Source organism: Chiloscyllium plagiosum, chromosome 21 (assembly GCF_004010195.1).
Source record: "Chiloscyllium plagiosum isolate BGI_BamShark_2017 chromosome 21, ASM401019v2, whole genome shotgun sequence".
Lineage (NCBI taxonomy): Eukaryota > Metazoa > Chordata > Chondrichthyes > Orectolobiformes > Hemiscylliidae > Chiloscyllium > Chiloscyllium plagiosum.
The window spans coordinates 16,554,137-16,571,704 of NC_057730.1; the positions used below are offsets into that span (position 1 = coordinate 16,554,137).

General features: G+C 39.1%; 1 protein-coding gene across 1 annotated transcript in view; it reads right to left on the reverse strand.

The window, feature by feature from the left end:
• get4 (guided entry of tail-anchored proteins factor 4) overlaps positions 1-17,568 on the reverse strand; it is a 50,459-nt gene that overhangs the window by 22,139 nt on the left and 10,752 nt on the right. Inside the window, exons 2-3 of the mRNA XM_043711334.1 lie at positions 5,205-5,283; positions 3,930-4,011 (exon numbers count right to left, since the gene is read on the reverse strand). Of these exons, the coding sequence (XP_043567269.1) occupies positions 3,930-4,011; positions 5,205-5,283 (161 nt within the window). The remainder of the gene's footprint in view (positions 1-3,929; positions 4,012-5,204; positions 5,284-17,568) is intronic.

Below are 17,568 nucleotides of genomic sequence, written 5' to 3' on the forward strand. Positions count from 1 at the left end.
GGGGAAGCGAAAATCATGGAGGAGGTGGAGGGCGTGGGTGGTGTCCCGAACGTAGGTGGGGAGTTCTTGGACTAAGGGGGACAGGACCGTGTCGAGGTATGCAGAGATGAGTTCGGTGGGGCAGGACCAGACTGACACAATGGGTCGGCCAGGGCAGTCAGGTTTGTGGATTTTGGGCAGGAGGTAGAAACGGGTGGTGCGGGGTTGTGGGACTATGAGGTTGGAGGCGGTGGATGGGAGATCCCCTGAGGTGATGAGGTTCTGGATGGTCTGGGAGAGAATCCCGCAGAGGTTCACTTGGCTGACACTGGGGATGGCAAAACAGTTGTATGAGGAGAAATTGATTCAATTGGGCCTGTATTCTCTAGAATTTAGCAGAACGAGAGAGGATTTGATCGAAATACAAAATTCTAACAGGCCTAGACAAGGATTCAAGAAGGAGGTTTCCCATATTGAGGAGTCTACAAACAAGAGTCACAATCTTAGCTCACAGAGTAGGCAATTTTGATTGATTGAGTTGTGGAATTGTTTCTTCAATGAGGGTGGTCAACCTGTGGAATTTGCTACCATAGAAGGTTGTGGAAGTACAGTCATTGAGTTTATTCAAGAAATAGACTGATAAACTCTTAGACATTAAAGTGTTCAAGGGATATGGACTGAGAGTAGGAATACTGAATGGAGATGGAGGATCAGCAGTAATCATATTGAAGTATGGTCAGGCCCGAGAGCCTGAATGGTGTACTTCCACTCTGAGTTCCTAGGAAAGGCCAAACAGGCTCCTTCTGCGCTGTGAATGTCAATGTGAATCTGTGAGTCAAAAGCAGTCCTTTGTATGTCAATCATTGGAGTAGAATTAGTAACAAATGTTGTTTGGGATGTAATAAAAGATATGGAATGGTCTATCTGAAGGATTGTTTTAAATGCTTAACTTGAGATTGGTTTAAAATAGTAGGGGGTCACTAGTATTTTAGTAGTAATTAGCCACCGTAGGACTGGTAAACAGTTCCTTCAGAATATCATTACTATTTCATGAAATCCTACCACAAAGTTCTGAAATAAAAAAAGAGTTCTGAAACTGTTCACTATACAGAGAAACATCAATTATCCGAATATCGGATTATCCGAAGGGGATCTCAACATGCGGATAGAAACATTATGTCAAAGAGCTGTTTCAACCCTGATCGCGTCTTTTGTTTACAGGTACAATGATTAAAAACTAACTCTACTCACTGAAATGCTGCCAAGAACAGTCCAGGCACCGTCTCTAAATGACTGACCTCCTGCCCTCTCTCTCTCACCCTACACTTTCAATGGTGTTTTACACAGGTTCGTCCCCCTGCATGCAGTGTGTTTTTGCCTAGTCTCCTGAACAGGGAGCAGACTTCTCAGAAAACACTAAGCCCCAGAGGGAATTAGTTAACCGAATAATCAATTATCCAAACAAAATAGTGCCTGTCCACCTAGTTTGGATAATCGATGTTCCTCTGTACTGAGTAATTTAATTTAAAAAATTTAAGTAGCAGAATAGAGCCTTATTAAAGGCAACAGTATTAAAAGCTGAAGTGTATGAAGAATCAACGGGTTGTTGTCACTTGTTAGTACATCAAAGTATTGTTTGAATAATGGAGTCTGAACATACCAGCTACTTTTGTCCAAGAACACTTGCCTCAAAGATGAATTATAAGCACCAAAATGTTTTCAAACACAAGTTAAGTTTACATCGCAAATCTATGGAAGCCATAGGAAGGTATACTTTCTTTGCCTCATTAGCTGATATATCACTTTGAAACTTAACAAACCCAATAAACTATAAGAAAAATTGCTACAAGTCATCAAACCGTCTATAATAGGTAACTGTGAAAACAAATCCACCAGAATCAACACACTACAGGCATGATTCTTTCCAGATACCAATAAACTGCAAACTGATTTATGTATTTTGTAAACACAATCAGGCACAAAAATACAACAGGTATTGCACAGTTTGATTTTCTATTAAAACAATGCACCTTATTTTGAAACAGAACAAAGACAAAGACAATTAGTTAAAGTGCAATCAGAAATGGTCAGTCTCCTGTAAAAATCATGAACAGCTGCAGACACCAAAACTGGAGCACAGCATAAATACCCAGTACAAGGGCAGAAACATGACACACAGCTACAATCCATAACAGCAACATTTTCATGTTTATCATATACATTCAGATTTCTCTTAAAATAAATAAGCTTGTGGTAAAAATATAAAGAAACATAAAATAATTATACCTAATCAACACCCAGTAAGTCACAGAATCATTGAACCAGACAGAATAGAAACAGACTCTTCAGTCCAACTAGTCCATGCTGAACATAACCCCAAACTAAACTAGTCCCACCTGCCTGCTCCTGGCCCATATCTCACCAAACCTTCCCTATTCATGTAGCTATCTAGTGTCTTTTAAACATTGTAACTGTGCCCACATCCACCACTTCCTCAGGAAGTGCATTCCACACGTGAACTTCCTTCTGTATAAAAGAATTGCCCAAAATTGCCCCATATCATTTTTAAAAATCTTTCTCCTCTCACCATAAAAACATGCCCATTTGAAATCCCCCATTCAAGGGAAAAGACAGCAGCATTAACCCTATTTATACCCCTCATGATTTTACAAACCTCAACAAAGGTCACCTCTCACTTCCTGCACTCCAGTGAAAACAGTCCCAATCTATCCAGCCTTTCTTTATAACTCAAACCTCCCACACCAGGCAACATCTTAGTAAATCTTTCTGAATCCTCTCAAGCTTAATAATATCCTTCCTATAACTGGGTGACCAAAACTGGAAGCAGAACTCCAGAAGAGGCCCAACTAAAGTCCTGTACAACTTCAACATGACTTCCCAATTCCTAAACTAAAAGGACTGAGCAATGAAAGCAAGCATGCTAAATGCTTTTTAACCACCTTGTCTATATGTGACACAAGCTTTAAAGACTTATGTATTTGAACCTCAAGGTCCCACTGTACTATCCAAGGCTCTACCTTTAATTGTACAAGCTCTGTCCCTGTTTGTTGTACCAAAATGCAATACCTTGCATTTATCCAAATTGAACTCCATCGGTCATTTTTCAGCCCACTGACCCATTTGACCAAGATCCCTTTGTAATCTTAGAAATCTGGCTTCACTGTCGACTATGCCACCAATTTTGGTGTCGTCCACAAACTTAGTAACCATGCTTTCTATATTCTATCCAAATCATTTACATATGACAAACAAAAGAGGATCCAGAACCGACCCTTGTTGCACACTGCTAGTGATAGGCTTCCAGACTGAAAAGCAACCCTTCCCCACCACTCTTTTTTTCAGCCATTTATCTGAATCTGAACTTTCCTACTATCTGCTTTAGAGGTTTTCCTGGTACTTTCTGAACAACAAACAAAAAATGTCAAAATCTTGGTCTCCAATTTTTCACAGAAAATTTGTATAACCGGAGGTGAAATCGAATCAGCTCTTCCCAATCTTGCTCCAACTGAAACCAACTATCCACCAGCAAGTCTCAGACTGATTTAGTCTCTGACTAAAATCGTGCCTGTAAACAAGTTTAGTTTAGGTCAATAACAACCTTGAACCTTCTTGATCTATATACTTCAACAACACACATCATGAGCAACTAGCAAGATATTTACATTATATAATAATATCTATCTGCATCTCAATTATTTCTTGTGATATATCAGTCTCTCCTCCTAGAATAATGCTCATTTCCTCACCTAAACTGCTAAGCAACTGTCCCAAAGTTGAAAACCGAAAATAAATAATTCACTGTAAAGATTTCATACCACATTTATTTTCTTCAATTTCTGCTATGGATCTAATAATAATCTTATTTTAATCAGAATATTTGCACAAATGTTGGAAGTGCAGAAAAGGGAGAATGTCAACAATTTACATACCTAAGAGTTCATCTGCAACCTTTGCTTCGGACTTTTCCAAGGACTCTAAAACTAGCATAGATAAATCAGCAGCACTGTTTAGCTGTTTCAAGAAAACAAGAGCAAATTAATAGCTGGAGAGAAAACTTTCATAATCAGAAAGTAAACACCAATGGACAACAGAACAAGCATCTCGTATCTACAGGAACGTTCACTGACAATGTTCATAGTGTTCAGTGTCATTTTTAACTGTCAGATACCAAGGCATGTAGTTGAAACTACATGCAGCAAAACATGGACAACATCCAAATTTAGCTGCTAAACGGCAAGAGATATTCAGGGTACACAACTGTCAGGCAATGACCATTACCAACAAAAGAGAATCTAATCATCTTCCCTTGATATTCCACATCCTGGCGAGTTACCATTGACCAGAAATTTAACTGGAGCAGGCACACAAAAACTGTGGCCACAAAAGCAGGTCAGAGATTGAGAATTCTGCAGCAAGCATCCCACCTCCTGACTCTCCCAAGCCAGTTCATCAGCTACAAGACATGTCAGGGTTGTGATGGAATATTCTCCACTTGCCCGGTTGCATTCATCTGCAGTAACAATCAAGAAGTTCAACACCACCCAAGACAAGCCTTCTTGATTGACACACCATCCACCAACTCTACCACCAGAACACAGCGGCAACAGTGTAATACCATCTACAAGGTGCAGCAACCCACCAAGATTTCTCTAACAGTACCTTCTAAACCAACAGGTTCCATCAACTTGAAGGTCAAAGGCAGTAGACAGATGAGAGTACCACTATCAGCATAGATTCTGTCAAATTACTTATCACTGACTTGAAAATGTGTTGCCATTCTTTCACCATCGACAAATCAACATCCGGGAACTCCCTACCTAAAAGCTCATGAACAGCAGCCATTCAAGGCAATACTCACAAAAACTGTTCAAGAATAATTAGAAATGGGTAACAAATGCAGACATTGCCAATAACATCCAAGTTCAAGAATGAATAAAAGATTATAAATTACAGGTAAAGCAATCTCCTGGGCAACTTACTAAATATTCGATTCATTAAAGTGACTCAGTATAATTCAATACTTTTGGTCTTTTGCAAAGTTTAAAACAAAGCATGGGACAAAATGAAGAACAAATAAAGTACTTACATTTATAAAGCATCTCAGATAGAACTAATAATTTTCAACCAAAAGCACAGATAATTATCAGCATAATATTTTATAAGCTGTCGAAACAAGCGAGATTGCAAATTATATAAGATATTACCTGACTGTAACTGAAGAACAGCAACGCCCCAGAATACACAAGTTCTCTAGCTTCGGCATGTTTACTTTGTGACATATACCTGGAAGAAATATAAGCATAATGTCTACTCTGTGTCTTCTAAAAATTACCATGCTACTTAAATTCTAGAAGCAAGAGCAGAGACAGTTATAAGACCCCACTTACATTTTCTTAGATCACCACCAACAATACTGGCATACTAACTATTTACAGAGTTTTTGCAAACATTTAACAATGTAAAATATGTTTAATATTACAGTCCTTATTCTCTAAATCAGATTGCAAAACTTACTGGATTATCTGAAATGTAATCACTGCAGAAACATGTATTTTAAAGATCAAAGATCAATGTTCATTATGTAGCACAATGAAGCAAGTCACTGAGTTTGAGTAAACGTTCTGCGAAAAACCTCATCAAAAATGCTTCACAAGACTGCAGTGAGTTTACAAGATAAAAGTAAGTAAAGATCTTTTGGAAATCTAACCTCCACAATAAGGAATTTTAAAGCAAGGATCCTCCTAAATCTTCTCACAAACAAAATGGGATGGGAACTTATTACTGATATCTGGAAATGTAATACATTAGAAGGAAATATCCTTCAGAGATCACAATGTGAAACTATCTTTCATGCAGTATTTCTTTTCAATGTGAATGTCACTGAAAATTTTTATCCAAGCAGGGAATTAATATTAAATAGCTGCTCAAATTTGTCTTCCAATTACATATGATATGCAGCAATATGAAAGCAGGAATCATGTACAGTGCTTCGCCTGAGGTCCACTAAAGATGCTACCTATTGGGTAACGAAATGTGTGGAAATGAACCTTCCAGCTCAGCGAGCAAACCTACATCCAGATATGCAGCACTGTTGTCAAAAATAATAAATTTCTGAGCTTTTTAATGCATTCTTAAAGGCACTGTAACTTGAATCACACATCCATTTGTTAAAGTAGGTGCATCACATTTGACATATTACATTGGGCGAACATCTCAAATCAACAGTAAGGTCCACAGCACTTTTTCACTTGTGGTCACTAGGTGTCCGCATTGTGCTATCCTACACCAATTATTCAAAGTAATACTCACTTCATACTAGCACAATACACACACACGCTCGTTTATACATATTATTCTTCATGATTCGCCTTAACAACAATATTGATGGGCTGCGTGGTTGACTGTATTAATGTGAATTCTTCAAGTTGATAAAAGTAAATATGAATAGTTTTACTGATGGTCTCTGTTGTGTGATAGCACAATTCATAATTACTGAATTATAATGGCCTATTACATTGAGCCCCGGGTCCCTAGACTGAAACCAAACTATAACACTGTTCATATTTAATTTGGCTTATCTTGAACAATACAAATCAGGAGAATATGATCGCATTCTTTGCTGACTTTAAGTGTTCTACAATTTTGTTACACAGGAGAGATCTAAAATAAAAATCAGAAAGTTTGAACTTACATGTTTTTTTTATTTCACAAGAAGGGGCCATATTATTTTACATGTATAGAAATTATAAATTGCACATTAGAGGAGTTAGTTGAAACTATGGATGAAAATATCATTCCTTCATGTGCAAAATTTAAGATTTTGATGCCTGGAATGGGAAAGTTATACAGCTGGTACTGCAAAGTGAAGATAAGAACCAAGAGTATGGTATTGAAAAGGGAGCTCTAACCTGCATGATTATATGTGTAAAGTTTATAGGTGGATGCAAAAAATACATGTATTGATTCTTCCCTGACACTGACAGCTGTTAAAGGTGCAAAACATCTGTAACAGAAAAATGCTGGAAACACTTAAAATGCCAGGCACAGCATCTGTAACGTGAACCAAAAGGAGGACTGCCAATTGATAAATTGATAGCAGGTGGCCTCGGCTCCTGGGAATGATTTGTCATTTTCTTCCACCAGATCACATTTACATCTTTTATTTTGCCAATTTGTCTCTTCATGCCTCCTTTCATCTCACACAATTCAGGTGGGCAAGTTCACCATCTTCTGTTGTCCATGCACTACTTCATAACATTTTTTTCATTGAGTAACTTTCTTAAAAGCTGCTCATCTGCATGACTTCCTTATTCTGAAGAAGATAATGCCTTAAATAATAAAGTGGCTTTTCTCCACAGAAGCTGCACCTGAAAATTTGAGTTTAATTGATATCTTTCATACGGATAACCAATGGAAGATTGAGATAGAGCTGCAGATAACTAACGCAAAAACTCACAAGAAAGAGAGCAGGATCATTTTTAGGATAGACACAGTGACTATGAATAATCATGTCTGCCAGAGGGAGGGAGGGAGAGGGAGAGAGGAAGGAGAGAGAGAGAGGAAGGAGAGACAGACAGAGAGGAAGGAGAGACACAGAGACAGAGAGACACAGAGACAGAGAGACACAGAGAGAGAGAGAGACAGAGACAGAGAGAGAGACAGAGAGAGAGACAGAGAGAGAGACAGGGAGAGAGAGACAGGCAGAGAGAGACCCAGCCTCGGACAACTGTCTGTGTAGAGTTTGCACATTCTCCCTGTGTCTGCATGGGTTTCCTCCGGGTACGCCAGTTTCCTCCCACAGTCCAAAGATGTGCAGGTTAGCTCAACTGGCTATGCTAAATTGTCCATAGTGTTCAAGAATATGTGGATTTGGTGCATTAATCAGGTGTAAATGTAGAGTAATAGGGGCATTGGTCTGGATGGGATACTGTTTGAAGGGTCAGTGTGGACTTGTTGGGCCGAAGGGCCTGTTTCCACACTGTAGGGATTCTGTCCATAGATAGAATCATCTATTTGAGCAAAGTGGAGTATAACAGAAATCCAAGACTGCTAAAGCTTTGAATAAACTCCTTAATCCTATTATATTTTATTTTGTTAAAATCTTTTTTTTCAAATTTATTTGAAGAAATCCAAGCTCAGATGCGATATAGTCATGTTAAAATCAAACTCAAAAAAAGTTAAAATAAACAAAATTAGATATTATTTCTCTTAACTCAGTGGAAATTGATAAAAATGGTTAAATGCATCGGTTCAAAATAGATCAAAACAGGGGACTTAAGATCTGGAAAGAATTAAAATTAAGGAAATAACTGATCCCCTAAAAAGGTCACTAAAATAAGTTTAAATTACATTTGTACTATTTGAATCACAGATTTTAACTAAGTTTTCTATAGATTAAGAATATACAATTATTTGTAATTATAAGAACTGAAATCATAAAAGCATTATTGTTGATGTATTTGTAACCCAACTTCAAACATTTTAGTAAAATGATTTTCCTGTTAGCGGTCACAAATACTCCTGGACCCAGTCACATAATTCTGTAAGGTTTTTTACAGCTATTATCAACTGCAAAGCAAGGCAAGCACTGCAGACCACAATGTGGCAAAACAGAAAACTCTGAATGCTACTCAGCAATTACGCACATTATTCAACAAGATTCTTTAAAGTTTACGGCACTTAGAACATAATAAATCAGCGGCCAGAGCAACCCAGCCTTGCTGCAATGAAGAAAATACAATGCTGCTCCTAATCAAGTATGGTATGCTTTCCTTTATTGGTCAGAGTATTGAGTACAGGAGTTGGGAGGTCATATTGCGGCTGTACAGGACATTGGTTAGGCCACTGTTGGAATATTGCGTGCAATTCTGGTCTCCTTCCTATCGGAAAGATGTTGTGAAACTTGAAAGGGTTCAGAAAAGATTTACAAGGATGTTGCCAGGGTTGGAGGATTTGAACTACAGAGAGAGGCTGAACAGGCTGGGGCTACTTTCCCTGGAGCGTCGGAGGCTGAGGGGTGACCTTATAGAAGTTTACAAAATTATGAGGGGCATGGATAGGGTAAATAGGCAAAGTCTTTCCCCTGGGGTCAGGGAGATACTTTCTCTGGATTCTCGTTATCCCATTTCTGAAGGTTTCCCATTTTCCAGCCGTCCCTTTTCCTGCGAACATCTGCCCCCGATCAGCTTTTGAAAGTTCTTGCCTAATATCGTCAAAATTGGCCTTTTTCCAGTTTAGAACTTCAACTTTTAGATTTGATCTAAAGATTTTTAAGGATGTTGCCAGGTATGGAGGATTTGAGCTATAGGGAGAGGCTGAACAGGCTGGGGCTGTTTTCCCTGGAGCGTCAGAGGCTGAGGGGTGACCTTATAGAGGTTTACAAAATTGAGGGGCATGGATAGGGTAAATAGGCAAAATCTTTCCCCTGGGGTCAGGGAGTCCAGAACTAGAGGGCATAGGCTTAGGGTGAGAGGGGAAAGATATAAAAGACACCTAAGGGACAACTTTCTCACACAGAGGGTGGTACGTGTGTGGAATGAGCTGGCAGAGGAAGTGGTGGAGGCTGGTACAATTGCAACATTTAAAAGGCATTTGGATGGGTATATGAATAGGAAGGGTTTGGAGGGATATGGGCCGGGTGCTGGCAGGTGGGGCTAGATTGGGTTGGGATATCTGGTCGGCATGGATGGATTGGACCGAAGGGTCTGTTTCCATGCTGTACATCTCTATGACTGTATTCCTTTCCCCTTCCCCATTTCATCTATACTATTCAGATGACCTACTGTATATGGTAGTGAATGCCATAATATTGTTCTTTAATAAATTTATTTTTGAGTTTTGTATTACATTTATTATTATTCCTATTTACGGAGCTCAGTTTTGGCCTTTACTCAGAAATGGAAGCATTATTCTCTCCGTGTACCCTATAAAATAATCTCCAAATGATAAAAATCTCAATTAGGATAAACATAACACACACTCCTATCTCTCACTTCCTCCCCACACCCACCCACACTTTGAGGGAAATAATGTAGAGAATGTACAGCTAAGCACTGCAGTTCCATTAAAATTTCACCTGTCTGAGGAAAGCTTGACATATAATGTGAAGGAATAGGAACAAATGCACCAACACAATCATGGTTCAGCTTAAGTATTTAACATGTAGCAAGTAGGTAAGTAGGTGAATGGATTTAATTGATTGATTAATTAATTGACAGGGCAACTGTAAAGACAGAATAGATAGCCCAGTGGACAGCTCTCTATGTGGGAGTCCTCCCCCTTTCTCTCGGGGATCTGGGGTGGATGGTGCTGCACGCAGCAGTCCCCTGCAGCCGCAGATTGCGGTGGTTCACGGACTCCCAGCCCAACTGCTTGTTCTGTGGTGCTGTGGAGTCCGTGGACCACGTATATATTGGGTGTGGGCGTTTGCGCTCCCTTTTTGATTTTCTTAAAAACCTTCTCTGTTTTTGGCTGCACTTCAGTCCCACGCTCCTGACCTTTGGGCACCCGGTACGAAGGAAAGAGGGCAGGTCTGAAGACCTCCTCGTGGGTCTGCTCCTGGGCCTGGCCAAACTGGCCATTAACAGGTCCAGGCAGCGGGCCGTGGAGGGGGTCGTTAGGGCTGACTGCCTGCCCCTCTTCCGCGGTTACGTTAGGGCCCGGGTGTCCTTGGAGAAGGAGCACGCGGTGTCGACCAACGCCCTGGAGTTGTTCAGGGAGAGGTGGGCGCCGCAGGGAGTGGAGTGCATCATTTCTCCCTCCAATTCTATTTTGATTTAGTCCCTACCCTCCCCTTCACTGTTTTTGATCACACAGCACTGCCCTTTGATGTGAAGGGCAGTGTTTGTCACTGGCCACTCGGGTGTTTTCCTATCTTCCTGGTGGTGGAATTTGAATAAAGATTCGTGCACTTTGTGTCTTTCACTGTGTCTCACACGTATACACACACCATGGGTGCTGGGGAAAACATAAGCACTACCGCACTTAGGTGGTAGTGTGGGGGTTAAATTATTTTTAAAAAAATTAAAAAAATAAACAGGAGTATCCCCTCCCCTTCACTGTTTTGATCACACAGCATTGCCCTTTGATGTGAAGGGCAGTGGTTTTCACTGGCCACCCGGGTGTTTCCTTATCTTGAGTGTGAGTGTACATGCAAGGACTCTCCTTGAAGGGTCCTGGACTTGCTGCCCTACAGAAAGAAGGAAGGAAGAAGAGACCAAAAAAAAAATAGATAGCAGTTGTACTGGAAGGAACTGAAAAACTCTTAAGTTGTTGGGGCTCGTGTGGCTCAGTGGTAGAGTCTCTACAGTGTTATGTAAGACTGTAACAGAGGCAGGTATAATTGCAACAGTTAAGAGGCATTTGGATGGGTATATGAATAGGAAGGGTTTGGAGGGATATGGGCCGGGTGCTGGCAGGTGGGACATCTGGTCGGCATGGACGGGTTGGACTGCAGTGTCTGTTTCCATGCTGTACATCTCTATGACTCGAAGTAACATTTTGGAGGGCAGATTGAATTTCCACTTGTAATGATTTCCAAACACCACTTAAGTAACTGAATTGCACTACTATTTGACATTGAGCCGTTTATTGCTTACCACAAAAATATTTGTGTTCCTTCAATTTTGAGACCCAACACAATTTCGAGCCCTGCTCATATACTGCATGAACTGTTTACAAAGTCATTAAACACAATTACTGCATAATTTAATGACACAAGTCTTTCAAGTCAAATATGCGATCATACATGGACAAATCATCTAGATTAAAAAGTCAACAAGTGACATTCAAATTGAGATCTACTTAACTTATGCAAATGGGCACAACTGCAACCATAAAAACATAAGAAGCTAAGAACTAGGAGCAGGAGTAAGCCACCTGGCCCTTCCAGCCTGCTCCACCGTTCAATAAGATTATGGATGATCATTTTGTGGCCTCAGTTCCACTTAGGCACCCTCTCATCATAACCCTTAATTCCTTTACTGTTAAAAAAAAACTATCTTACCTTTGAAAACATTTAGTGAAGTAGCATCAACTACTTCACTGGGAAGGGAGTTCCACAGATTCACAACCCTTTGGGTAAAGAAGTACCTCCTCAATTCAGTCCTAAATCTGCTCCCCCTAATTTTGACGCTATACCCTCTTGTCAGAGTTTCACCTGCCAGTAGAAACATTCTCTGTACATCTATCTTATCTATTCCCTTCATAATTTTATATGCTTCTATAAGATCCCCCCCACATTCTTTTAAATTACAATGAATATAATCCCAGTCTACTCAGTAGCTCCTCAACTCCGGAATCAATCTAGTGAACCTCCTCTGTACTCCCTTTATGCCAGTACATCCTTTTCCAAGTAAGGAGACCAAAACTACACACAATACTCCAAGTGTGACCTCACCAGTACCCCATACAACTGCAACATAACCTCCCTGCTTTTAAACTCAGTACCTTTAGCAATGAAGGACAAAATTCCATTTGCCTTCTAAATTACCTGATGTACTGCAGACTGACCATTTATGATTCATGCACAAAGACACCCAGGTACCTCCGCATAGCAGCATGCTGCAATTTTTTTCCATTCAAGTAATAGTCCTTTTTATTGTTACTCCTACCAAAATGAATTACTTCACATTTATTTACAGTATATTCCATCTGCCAGACCTTTGTCCTCTCACTTAAAGTATCGATGTTCCTCTGCAAAGTTACCAGATATGATAATTTGCATTTCTCCCCTCATTATAAAAGGTGAAGTTGTCATTGTCTTACTGGACCACTCTCTTTCATTTGAGAGACGACTGGTTGTGGTTTAACCAGAGAGTCAGCAAGCCTCGGGCAAAGGGAAAGGTTGAGATGGCAAGTCTTTCACAGTAACCTCAGCTGATGCAGCATTACCCTGCAGTTCACACTAGCATCTCACATTCTATCACATGCTCCACTCCACAAAACGGAGTATCCTCCTGTGCAGCTATACCACAACAGATTCTGAAGTTTCATCACTATGGTAACAACTATCATTATTTGGACAGAATATTATACTTTTAAAATCCCACCACTAGTCACACTGAAACAGTAATACACATCCAAAACAATACTAACCACGAGGCTAAATTTCTGATAAACACCAAATTAATTAATACAGCCAAGATTTCCACTTGTCAAATAAATCTGATGATTTTTTAAGGATTCACATATTTCAGTGATCCTTTTCTTATCTGAATTACATGCATTTGGGTTTGTACTGCTCTAAACCAAAGGATGTTGCAGAAATATTGATAAAGGGATCCCCAATTTATGAATGTCCAACTTACAGGGGATCCCCAATTTATGAATGTCCAACTTACAAATGCTCATACTTATGGATGAGAATTCATATTAGGGTGCAATTTTAATAATCCAAGGTATGAACATTTCCTGTATTTAGAAACAGCTACTTTTATACTGTCCTGCATTGTGTTCCAACTTGTATACTAATTGACTTTCGAGTGGACTCCAGAAAGAAACCTGTTCACAACCCCTGGACTGCTGTACTCAAAGTGATGAACAAAGTCACATTCAGTCCCTTAAGCAATTACCTTTAAAGCAGGAAACACATATAATTAATATGCAACAATGAGGCAATTCTGATCAATCTGTACATTTTTATCAATTATTGATTGTTGAATTTTAACTGATTTGATAGGCAATAGCTGGTTTGGTTATTCACATAATTTAGAACTATCACAGAGTACCTTTTAAAACAGATGTAATGATTTGCTGTTGAGTAAGGAGTTTATTTCCCCAGGGAGGTGGTTTTTAAATAATAAAAAAAACTTTCTTCACAGCATTGTCACTTCAGATCCCATAATTTAATCATTACAGCAATGTAGTTCAGCAGAACTATTTTACACAGGAAACAATTAGTGAAATACTTCTAAGGCAAAGTTTATGTTTAAGTAATGGAAAAGAAAATGTTTACATAAAGACATAGTGCAACGCTTGAGATCAAGCTAGTTGCTTGTTATTTTTAGTTCCGAAATTCTGCCATTTAACATCAACCCAATGGTCATAATTTGTATACTTTAAGATTATTTTAAATAATGTTAACAAATAAAATGTGTATAGGCTTTTAATTCAAGATCAGTCTTCATTGAATAACACACATTGCAATGCTCCTTATTGAGTTGTTGTCTTCTGGGGTAAACAGCCTTGGTTTGCATCTCTGTGTCATTTTTGTCATACTCAGTCAGCCCTTAATCTGCTACAATCTGGTCCTCACAAGTGTCTGACATGTGTGTTAAATGCAGAGCGCCTCACCACTTTCTTCAGATTCTGTAATTGTTTGTCATCACTGCCTGCTAACCTTGAGGAATGCAACCAATAGTTCCGATGTCGTGCTGAAAAGTTAGTTTTTCCATCACTACCTACAACCCACCTAGACCTTTCCACTCTTTCTGCACTTTTCTGTAATACATTCAACTTGTGGGTAAGAATTTATTTCTGATGGACTACGATGCCCAAACACTTGCCAAATTGTCCCTGACAGCTCAACCTTCATGAATTCCCTTTTCCTTGCAACTCAGCTTATTCAAGTTTTCCGTAAAAGTGGAGGTAGTAGTTGTCCCTCTCTGCCTAGCAGATGATAGCTTATGACGAAAGGCGTTTTTGGATTTTTTCCAAACAAATTGTTGAGAGTTGCAGTGAATTCTTCACATGGACTGCCCTTGCAGGGCAGCTGTTAATGTAGAACTTGATTGTATTACTGCATGATTAATTTCTCAAATTCCTGTCCTTATCCATTTCTCTATTATTTGACCACTATTATGGTCAGCTCAGCTGCCTAGACAACTGATTTGCAACGCAGAGGCACACCAACAGATCTTACTGCTGTACCAGTTAAGGTTACCATGAAGGTCCCACTTTCTCAACCTCGCCTCACAACTGAGATGTGGTGAACCTCAGGTTAAGTCACCACCGGACATGTCTCTGTAAACAGAGGGCAATCTATGATCCATTAGGACTATGGTGACTTTACCTTATTACGATTGTCTCTTTATTATATATGATTGTAGACTGATTAAATCTATTTATCATGCCTATCAAGTAGAAAATGAATCTTATTTTCCCTTATTACATACCTTTAAATGCTTTTCTCAGCTTTGTTAAAGTGCCTTGTTAATGGGAGACTCATGATAAGGACATCCTCGTCGCACTGTTTTTACATAGATCATTTTGTTAATTTCTTCTATTGGATTAATGCATTTATCTTCCCTTCTGTATCATTTAGGAACACCACCACCACCATCTGTATGTTTACCTCGAAGGCACTCACCATGGTGTCTTAGAAATATATAATAATCAGCAGTTCATGAGTCAGTCAATTACCAATCTCTCAAGGGCAACATGGAGCAGGCAATAAATGCTGTTCCAGCCAGCGACGCCCACATGCCGTGAATAATTTTTTTTAGTTACCTGGAACGGCAAATTGCCAATGTAGTTAAGATAATTAATCATTTTCTCCCCCATTAAACTTCTATCTCAATGCCAGTAATACCTGCTTAATTTTTTTATTAGAGACGCTAAGCTTTATTAAAGCAATACAATAATACCCAGTTTGTGTAAATTGTAAATCTACTGACTTCACATAAATAACTGCCATGCTATGTTCCATTTCCAGTTTCATTTGAACCTTTTTTAATGGCTTCCTTGACATTAAGTGTATTTCATTTGATACTACATCTATGCTGATAAAGTGGTTTACCTCAACTATATTACAGGGAATCATTACTCTCTTTTCAGCACATTGTCATCCCCAAAGGTGAAGCAAACAGAGCTTTCAAATGCCTTAATTATACTTCAGTCTTTATTATTTAACTGATCTGCTTCACATACTCTGGACATACACCGCTAACACAGAGCAATTGAATGAGTTTGCAGCTAAAAGCTTCATTACTCAGGTGAAACCTCATATCTCGTAAAATTTACTCTGCCTGATCAATATCATTCTCTTTCTCCAAATCTTCTGTCATGTAGTTTTGAAAACTATCCATTCAGGATAATGCACTGCAGAATGGCTTCTCAAGTTTTATGTAAAACAGCTATCAATCATATCCCAGGTATTCCTCGGGTTCACTGTTTGGTGACAGTTCCCTAACTTGTGTTCTTAACCATTGCCAGAGATAGCACTACCTTGAATTCTTTTAATTGTAATTCTCCTTTCGTATGGACGTTTCAGCCTGTATTTGGGCAGTCTGGCTTCACCACTAATAGGAAGAATCTCCATTCTTCCTGTTGCTGCTAAATGTCCTATATTTGAACTAATGAAGAGCGCTGAGAACAAATACTTTTCAGAACTTTTGTTTTTAAGGCCTCTGAGATCTATTCATGACGCATGCATCCTTCTGAAACTCTAACTCCAGTAAACTGTTTGACACCTTAGCATTGCCAAACAATTTAAAGGCAACTACCGAATTAGGAATGTCAAAGTAGGATTTTTGCAGGCTTGCATAAGCTGTTAAATTCCTTTCCATATTCTTCTAAAGAATATAACATCCTGCTTTCTAAATTTATTAAAGTTCAATCATGCCTCATGCATTTTATAGGTCTTAACATATTATTCATAAATTTTAATAGAATTTCTGAATCTTTCTCAGTGCCCATCTATTGAGCTCTGAGAATTAGTACCTATTCTTGCCACGGTGCAGAGGCCATTCTTGCCTCTTTTCGGGTAAAGACATAAACCATGTCCATATAAAAACCAAAAGAACTGCAGATGTAAATCATAAACAAAATATTTTGAGAAAGAGTCACCGGACCTGAAATGTTAACTTTGATTTCTCTTCACACCTGCTGCTAGACCTGCTGAGCTTTTCCAGCAACATCTGTATTTGTTACCCATGCCCATATGTTCAGTTTTCATTGATTATGAGGTTCAGCTCCTCAACATTTGTGGGCAGTAACATCCTGACACTTTGCAACTGACAGCAGCCATCCATCTCCAAGATAATTCCATTTAAAATAATCTATCTGGAAAGAACTCTTAGTTTCCAATCTTCACCTTAACACAATTAGGTGGGACTTGAAAAATGGTGCCTCCTGGCTCAGAGGTAGGGTCAATACTACAACAGTCACCTTAACTTAGTCATTTTTTTATTATTTTCTAATAACTGTGCTCTGAGAGATTATCATGCACTTCAAGAGAAGTTGGAATTTGAACCCATGCTTCCAGGCTCAGAGATAGGGACTTAATATTACATATTTTCCTATAAACGTATTCAGGAATGTTATAACACACATGTGGAGCAGGTGGGACATGGTTTATAAGAAAATGTACATTTTCTAGAGTCCCTTATAGTCTTACATAACACTGTCCAACTGAGCCACACGAGCCCCAACAACTTAAGAGTTTTTCAGTTCCTTCCAGCACAACTGCTATCTATTCTGTCTTTACAGTTGCCCTGTCAATTAATTAATCAATCAATTAAATCCATTCACCTGCTTACCTACTTGCTACATGTTAAATACTTAAGCTGAACCATGATTGTGTTGGTGCATTTGTTTCTATTCCTTCACATTATATGTCAAGCTTTCCTC